Consider the following 8876-nt stretch of genomic DNA (forward strand, 5'->3'; position numbering starts at 1 on the left):
TCTACCTTAACCGACCATGACTCTTGTAATCCTACTCCCCGTCCACCTATATATGGGGAGGTAGGGGCCTCCTAATCGGTATCTTTTTACACATACAGTCATCTGAGGTGACAACCCCTATACGATCCTATGATCGACCCCTTGTACACACAAACCATAGTTCTCATATGAGGTTAGGCCATCAATGGGGACAATCAGGATGTAGGATATTACCTCGACCTGAAGGCTTGAACCTGAGTAAATCTTTCTTATGTGCACCATCTAGGTCCCTAATGCATAATGCTCTACCCTCAGATGGATATTTATGGGACACTACCATGACAGTCAGCATGCCAGGTATGGGCTGCACATGTTGGTAACATGGTTAGGATGGCTTTCGATCTTCATCGCCGGCAAAATCGATGCCCTACAAGGCTACAACTCTGCAACACGGCCTCCGACCAGACAACGGAGTTGCCACCCAAGCAATCCCTCGAGTATTCACCAACATCTACTTTGAGCTCACCTAGAGATCATCAAAAAAAAATTGTCCATGACAGTGGCTCGACATCGACATCACCCACGTGCAACGATGTGCAGAACAACAGGAGTGACTGGCTCGTTTACGTTGCCCCCGCCTCCTCGAGCATCATTTTGCCGATCCCTTTAGCGAGATTGTGTGGAACTGAGTCTACATTGATCTTGAATTAAATAGTGATTCGGCGGCGGGATCTCTCACTAGATTCGAAAAGGCAAGGCATTATTGGATCTGATGGGGATTCATACAACTTGTGAAAAATAAGGATATCGCCCAACTCCGACCACCTTTCAATGATCACACCGTCCAGATTGTGCAAATTGTCATGACTGCATCGCCTAAAAAAATTCGGCCCGGCCAGATGGTTCAGTCCCTGCGAAATGCTCGAGAAGTACGTCAATTTACAATTCTGATCTCCTGTGCGGAAGAAATCCGACCCGAGTTTATCTTTGTCGCTGGATTGTAGCAACTGGACTAGGATTTGAGGAGATATTTTGTGCCAATGAAGAACCTGATGCATTGATGAGATTAGTTGCTTTGGTTTTCCACGACGAAGACGAACCAACCCTACGCCGTCGGTGCATGCATGCACGGGGGTTTTGGAGCGGATGTTGCCGTGTGAAAATCCGACAGAGTGAGTCGTACTCGTACGTCTACCAAGTTCAAGTTGCATCGGCAGCCACATTGGTAGTCGACTTTCTTGTCTAGTCCACGCACGCTATGCACGCGCCGGAATCGAGTCTAGCCAGCTCAGTGCTTGTCATGGTTGTTAAAAGAAAGCTCAGTGGCTGTCATCCACATGCATGCATCCATCGTATGCATCTACTCGACTACTCCGGTCTATTTTCGGACAGGCAGCTAAGAGCAACTCTAGCAGACCCCGCATTCTCCCGGCCCGCAAAACGTATTTGCAGTTCACGGAAAAACGTCTTTACGGGCCGGTGCGGACGGCCGCGGTTGCAGACCCCGCATAATGGATCCGTAAAAAAAGATATTATCGGAATATACTTTTTTACGGGTCGGCTTTGCGGCGTCTGATCTACCGCAGCTCCTCCCGGCCCGCAAAACTTAAATTTGCACCAATTTGATCTAGCATAATGCATTTTTTTGCTTTTTCAACAATATTGGATACAATAGACATCTCCAAATCTTTGCTAGAATAGTAAGACCGAAAAAACAAGAACCACAAATATGCATTTAAGAAGATTTCCAACTTCCATAACTACTCCCACAAGTTGGACTAATATCTTCTTCATGCATTTATTGTTTATCTGCGGATTCTTGATTTTGCACTCTTCTTTCTTCATCTTTGGTTCGAAAGAAGTAGACATTGCTTTCTCTCTAGTTGCACATGCAGCCGCATCATTGCCTTCGGTTGTATTAAGGAGTGCACCAAGATCTATTAAGTTTCTTTCTATCAATAAATCAATGTATTGGCCTTCCCAAAATCAAAATGAGCATCCATCGTCCTACACAAAAGAATGAGCAAGTTCGAAATGAGCTACCGCAATTGAACTAAAGAATGTGCTATCAAATGAGAGCTACCGCAAGTGCACGTACCCCGTCGTTTTCGCATTTGAAGAACACCCATTCGGGGTGCTTCGGCGTGCCCGAAGTTAGCCGCATCACAGTCCGCGTGCAGTCGTCGCACTGTATGAGCGGCATCGGCAAGCCACAGAGACGCTGCGCGAGCGTCGAGCCCGGTGGACGGCCGGACGAATCCATGCCCGGAAACCGTCGGCGGCGGCGGGCGAACGAACCCGTACCTGCATGCGGCGATGCGCCCTTGCCGGGGCTGCGGGAGAGGCTCCCCGACCACTCCATCGCTTGGCGCGGCAACCGGCGACTGGAAAAGCCAAATCCGGCGGCCCGGGGGAGGGAGGGGAGGCCTTTCGGCGTGCTCCTGCCGGGAGAGGTGGTTGGTGGGGAAAGCGCGGGCTGAAATGTCCCCCCGCCAACCGCTTCCGCTTATATATGGAGCACCGCAGCGGCGAGGGGGAAACCCGCGAATCTGCGGGTTGAGACCGAGATTTTGCCACGTCCCTCAATTTTTTTTGCGGATCAAGGCGGGATGCAGGGTCTGATCGGGCATGTTTTTCTGCTCCGACCCGCATTTTGACGGTTATTTTACGGGTTGGGGCGGGATGCGGGATCTGCTAGAGTTGCTCTAAGAAGACGGAGGCTCTAAGATTGCGTAGTCCTGTGTGAGGCTCACAGCATCTTCAATAGTTGCTTTGTTTTTGGGCTTGGAGTAAAATTTAGAGCATAAAAGGCGCATTTTCTAGGCAGGAGAAAGTGACGTCTTCAACCCGCTGCCCTAAATATCTCTTTAAACGAACATTCAAACTAGTTTGACCATATTTCATACTTCGGAAATACTTTAACCACATTCAACGTTTATACATATGCAACGTAGTTCAACTTCGACATGCAAACATAAAATACGCCATGCAAACTACAAACACACTACAGGCTATCCCAGTTAATGCCATCATCGTCGGAACCCTCCTCCTTCTTTACCCCGGATGAAGGCCCTGCTTCGGCATTGTTCTTGCGCTTGGACTTCTCGAGATCCCTCTTCTAGTAGAAGTCATCTCGTTCTGCACGTACTCTAGGTGCTCTCTCGGATTTTGTCTTGCTCGTTAGTGGCAATGTGGGTCGCCGGCTTGATCAGGTTGGACTCAATGGTCACCGGAGGCCCGATGTGCTCTGTCACCGCCCGAGACTCGATCTTCGAAAAGTTTAGCCTCCTGTGTGGTGGGCCGAGCCTCCAAGCCGCCACGTCGTAGGCACGAGCGATAATGTCGCCTTTCGGGTAGGTGCCAAGACAGTAACCCCGCCGTCTTGGAACTCGAAGACAAACTGACTAGACGACTGCGGCTGCACCCCCTTGAAGTCGGCTTTGTCCAGGCAGGGGCAGATCTAGCCCAGCCCAGCGCCTCGGGCCCCCTTTGTATACTGTAGCAGTTGCTACAGTATTTCCCTACAGCCCACAAAGAAAATGGCCTCACGCCCCGGGCCTGGCCCCCCCGGCCTGGGGCCTAGATCCGCCAGTGTGTCCAGGCCCTTCGGCGGTTGGCGAGGACGCGGTGATGTCAGGGAAGGAGGCGGCGATGAGGAGAGGCGACGAGGATGCGGCGGACTTTGATTGCGGTTGTGCGGCAGATTCTGACTGCGGCGTTGAGAATCCTATGGTCCAGCGGTCGGAGGGCAGGTAGAAGGGTGCGACGGTCGCAGATTTGGAGGTGGCAGCGAGGCGGACGGTCGTGGGCGGCTGTTGACGAAGGCTGCTAGCCGTTTTGGTCTTGTAGCAGCCGCCCGCGTGCTGTATATTTGTCGCATCACAATGGAGCTATGTTTCAGTCTCATCGCGTCACATCGTCGACGCTTTGCATAGGACTATCGCATCCCGTGAGTAAATGGGCCGGCCCATTTTAGCATTAAATAAAATTGCGGTTTTGGTTTTGGAAACCTTCTAAAGGTTCTGGGACCTTCCAGAAGGTTATTTAACTAGTTCTTTTAGGGTTTTAGGAATTATCATTTTTTCTGGTTTCCTTTTTCTGGTTTATTTTTCTTTTTTCTTCTTTTCAAGTATATTGTCCCTTTTCAAAAAAAATCAGGAATTTCAAATATATATTGGAATTTTTAAAAAATGCTCATGTTTACAATATCTTTTTGAAATTTCAAAAAATTGCGCCTTTTCCCAAAAATTGCCAAGAATATTATAAAGTTTTCCCCACTTTCATAGTTCAATTAAAATATATTTCTGTTTCTAAAAAGTCCAAGAATTTCAGGAAAAGTTTGTGCTTTAAAAAATATTATTCCTGTATTCAAATTTTTTTCAAAAAATGTCCGTATTTCTGAAAATAATCCGGGAATTTAATGCAATGCGTATTTTTAAAATATTGTTGTTGTTCTCAAAACATATTCGCTTTTTCAAAAATAAATTGCTAATTTCATAAAATGTTTGCGTCTTTCTTCAATTGTTCAGAATTTCAAAACATATTATTGTTTTTCCAAGTTTAATCATAAATTCGAAAAAATATTTTTATTATTTTTTCTGCCTTTTCAGAAAATTGCGTTTAAAATTCGGTTGAAGTGAAGAAAAAAAATACAAAATCTGATCCGTTAAAGTAGCCAGTCCGCTATGATGAACCGGGATGATTCAATAGACAAACTTTTTTTTTGCAATCCAACTTGAGAGCTTTATTCAACAAAAGTGCTCCTGGGATCATCAGCCAGAAGGCTAGTGAGCAGGAAAGAGGGTCTAGAATCAGTCCAACTTTCGGTAACCAGCAGTGTGCATGCATGTTTAGCACAAAGATGGGCCGGTACATTGGCCGATCTTAATACATGTTGAATATGAAAAGAAGCAAAAGATGAAGCTAGCTCTCCAATTTCTAAAAGTAGCGGTGCCACAATAGATAAACCATTGTGACGATGATTCCACAGATTGACAATCTCCAGGCAGTCTGTTTCCAGAATCACATGAGAGAAACCACGAAGATTAGCAAAAATTACTCCATCGCGCAGCGCCAAGGTTTCCCCAATGAACGGATCTGTAACCCCCAGATGGGGTTTGCTCCATGCACCCAACAAGGCCGTGGAAGATCGGGCAACATCACCCGCGCCCACCTTGTCGGAATCCATACTGACAGCCACATCAGTATTAATTTTGACCACCCCTACCTCTGGAGGAGTCCATCCATAGCCCGGCAACACTGAAGCATGAGATTGTGGAATATCCAACACCGCCAGGTCTTCTCTGATGCGCTGCACTGACACAAACGGATCCAACTGATCATCGTCATGGGTGACTCGATTTCTTGAATGCCATATAGCCCACATAACAGAGACCATTTGAGCCCTCTCATTTTCAGAGAACTGCTCATCACAAATAATATCCCGAGACCATGTATCTGGGTGAAGGCGCGGCCTTCGAATACCGAAGAGTGCAAACCCTTGTTCCCAGAACAATTTGGCATGAGAACAATGCATTAGTGCATGCATAAGATCCTCATCCATTGCAAGACAAACATTGCATCTACTGATGGCTTTGATGTGTCGATGCCGCAGTGTACATTCGTCTGGTAATATTTTCCGAATAACTCTCCACCAGAAGACACGCACCTTTGGCAAAACTTTGAGCTTCCAGAGTCGCTTCCACATCTGTTCTTCAGTCTGTGAGGTGTTTGTAATCGTCCCTTCCTCTTGAGCTAAGCGCTCTTTGCAAGTTACCAGAGACCGATACACAGATTTAACAGAATAGATTCCACTCCACTCATGAACCCAAGCTAGGAAGTCATCACCACCGCCCACACGCAATGGGATATTTAAAATGGCATCAGCATCGGGTGCAGCAAACACATACCGGATCAAATCCCGCCTCCATGTCCAGTTTTCCATATCAATCAGCTGATCCACCATCGCTACAGTGCAAAAACCGCTATCCTCCCTCGTACGTGCCTATACATGGGCCGGCCCAAGTGGTTCGCTACTGTGCGCCGCGTCCCGATATTACGTTAACTGGTGCGTAAAGCGCTTTATAGGATTTGCGCCTTCCTCTCGTCTCCGATAAACCCTAGACAGCAGAAATCACCGATTCCAAGTCCAAACCGATGGAGGGCGGCTGTAGTGGTTCGTCGTCGAGCGAGCCGGCGGCGCCGGCGAGGAAGAGGAAGCCCGGGACATGGAGAAGGCTCCCGCGCACCCTGCCGCTGGAAGTGGAGGTCAGGATGAAGTTGGGTTCCATAACGCATGAGGAGCTGAAGCGGCAGCACCTGGCGCGCGCCGAGGAGCTGGAGAAGATGGACGACAGCGGGTGCGACACGGAGGATGCCAAGATCGCCTTCAAGGCGTTCAAGGAGGAGCATGTCCGCTGGTACCGCAAGCTCGCCGAGGGCTGGCCGGAGCATATAGTCATCAACTACAACCCCAAGCCCAGCGACACAGAGTAGGGATACTCACTTTTTGACTTGCTCCCTTATCCACCACTGGTTAATGAACATGCAGTTAAAGTATGCATGCAGTAGAAACACGACCATGTTTGGCAGCGGCAAATTGGTTTGTGCATGGCAGATATGTGTGATGTTAGAATCCAGATTGGTTTTGGTCCGCTTGGTCAGCTACCAACAAAAATTGCAATCAAAGATTGGTTTTTAATTAGGATCTTCAAAAGTACTCCTAAAAAGTTATTTTCTTTTCATTTTTTTTCTTCCTTGTCGATGTTCTACTAATAAAAGACCGAGACTTAAATGGTTTGTGTTTTTCTACCATGTTTGAACACCTGTGTATCTATCTGTGTTATCTAGAACGACAAAGGCTATGTAAATTATCGATCAAACATGGAGCTACTAAAGAGATGACACAATTTTATCCAGCTAATGTGATAAATAAGCGCTAATTAGCTTACTTCACCTGCAGGGAAGAGTATCTGACCGCCGAGGACATGGAAGCATGCTTCACTCATCGTAACCCCACTCATGGAGCACAACTAAAACACTTTGCTTGCCTTGCTTTGGCACATTACAATGCCAGAAAGACCGAGGTATATGCCTTGCATGCACAACTTGTCAATCTAATATTTTTTCTTTTGAGAACACCAATCTCCTATATAATTCTACCCTTTGATGCACTAAAAAGATCTTCCTTAATCAATTTTCAACAACCAGCACAAGTTTGACCTTGCGGAGGCCTTGACATCTAACTGCTTTTCTGAGGCGTGTGGGACGACATATGGTCATGTCAACTTCACCGCCATTCCCCAGAAGACTAATGACCCTACGAAGAGGTTGTTCTTCGCTGAGCTCATGCTCATTCCGGAGCTCCAGATGGAGGAGGATACCGAGCCTATGCGTGTGCTGCATGTCTCAACTATTGATGATGTTCCCTGTTATGGTATGTTTTCTGGATATCTTATTATGTATTCTGGCACTGTACCTAAATATTGGTTGCTAGTTTTGTATTGTCACCACTCGCTAGATGTATTTAGCAACTAACATGGTGCTGTTGGTGGTTAAAGCTCCCATCATTAGGTACCAACCCTTACTTGGTCACACTACTAGGGACCAAGAAAATGTTAGTGACTCTAGGTCCTTCACAATTAATTGGTGCTTGGTAATAGTAGATATTATAGATCGCCTTGGCTGCTATGACCTTGTTGAATGCATAGTAAACATATAGCATAGAAATAATAATTATGAAAAAACAGATGTCTTCATATAGTATTGGCTCAGCAGGAGCGATAAGCCATATTCACGGTAAGAAATATAATGAAGTCTTTCCCATTCGTTACCCTGATCCTACTACGAGGAAAGATGCACATTTCCTAAATCAGTCACTGAGAAGCTGCTTCCAATGTGGTTGTTTCTCGTGTATCCAATTTAATCATGGACATGTATGAGAAAGATCACAATATTATGGAACAACAAATATATATCTATTAAAGAAAATAGGTATTCTTGGTTTGGTTCCTCTTTGTTTTGTCCTGCTTTTTGATGATTTTTACGTATGCTATTTTCTGGTTTGGTTGAGGAACGTATGTATAACATACGTGCATAGAAAACGAGAAACAAAAGGCTGCAGACATGCGTGCAAAGGAAATCGGGCCGGCCGGCCCATGTGCAAAGGAAACGAAAAACTAACTGCTGAGGGCGTACGTGAAAGGAAACTGGGACGGACGGCCCATATATCTATTTTAGTTGCCAGCCCATATTGCGCCGAGGACACTTCATCGCTCGGTTGAGGAGATAACGCACGGCGTACGACGTGCTTACGGCACCGCTGCCGCTGCCTTCTCTCCAGCGCCGTGTTGTTTTGGATCAGATCCATGTAGGAGAACTACTCCAATGCAGAGCCATGGATGCCCCGATCCAGATTCCACAAAGAATTCCCGCAATAAAAAGAGGCTCGACTAGAAATCGAGCTTAATTGCATTGCAATTCGCAAGCCTGCAATAAAAAGAGGCTCGACTAGAAAACAAGCGGGCATCCGATAGTACTACATAGTTTGCCGGAACTTCGTCAGCCGATTTTACACTTAAGCTACCTGGACAAGCAGGCTTGAAATCATGATTTTTTGCTTCGCTAGCAACCTACAGTTCATTGCTTTAAGTATGTCTGCAACCCCTCTTCCTCCCCAACTCGCTTTGGCTGCTTGACTGTATCTCAATTTGGGCTGATGTATTAGCCCGTACTAATCTCTTTTTGAACGTATTTATTGGCACTAATTAACCTTAATGATATAGCAATGTTTCTTGCTGGAGAGATCCATGCGAAGCAACATATTCTCCAGGACAAAGATTAAAGGTCCTGAATTATAGTGCTATGCATCAGAGATACATTCATGTATATGACTGACA

General features: G+C 46.3%; 1 protein-coding gene across 1 annotated transcript; it reads left to right on the forward strand.

Moving 5' to 3' along the window:
* Positions 1-6105: 6105 nt before the first annotated feature.
* LOC123147176 (uncharacterized) lies at positions 6106-8216 on the forward strand. The gene is made up of 3 exons (XM_044566409.1): positions 6106-6470; positions 6941-7064; positions 7189-8216. The coding sequence occupies exons 1-3, from the start codon at positions 6136-6138 to the stop codon at positions 7513-7515; spliced, it is 786 nt and encodes a 261-aa protein (XP_044422344.1). The 5' UTR covers positions 6106-6135; the 3' UTR covers positions 7516-8216.
* The last annotated feature ends 660 nt before the right edge of the window (positions 8217-8876 follow it).

The sequence above is a fragment of the Triticum aestivum genome, chromosome 7A (assembly GCF_018294505.1).
Source record: "Triticum aestivum cultivar Chinese Spring chromosome 7A, IWGSC CS RefSeq v2.1, whole genome shotgun sequence".
In the NCBI taxonomy this organism is placed as follows: domain Eukaryota; kingdom Viridiplantae; phylum Streptophyta; class Magnoliopsida; order Poales; family Poaceae; genus Triticum; species Triticum aestivum.

Excerpts from the sequence above, each read along its gene's own strand:
- LOC123147176 (XM_044566409.1), top strand. The coding sequence starts at position 6,136 with ATGGAGGGCGGCTGTAGTGGTTCGTCGTCGAGCGAGCCGGCGGCGCCG. Across the intron at positions 6,471-6,940 it reads CCCAAGCCCAGCGACACAGA|GGAAGAGTATCTGACCGCCG; the intron begins GTAGGGATACTC and ends CTTCACCTGCAG. Across the intron at positions 7,065-7,188 it reads ACAATGCCAGAAAGACCGAG|CACAAGTTTGACCTTGCGGA; the intron begins GTATATGCCTTG and ends TTCAACAACCAG.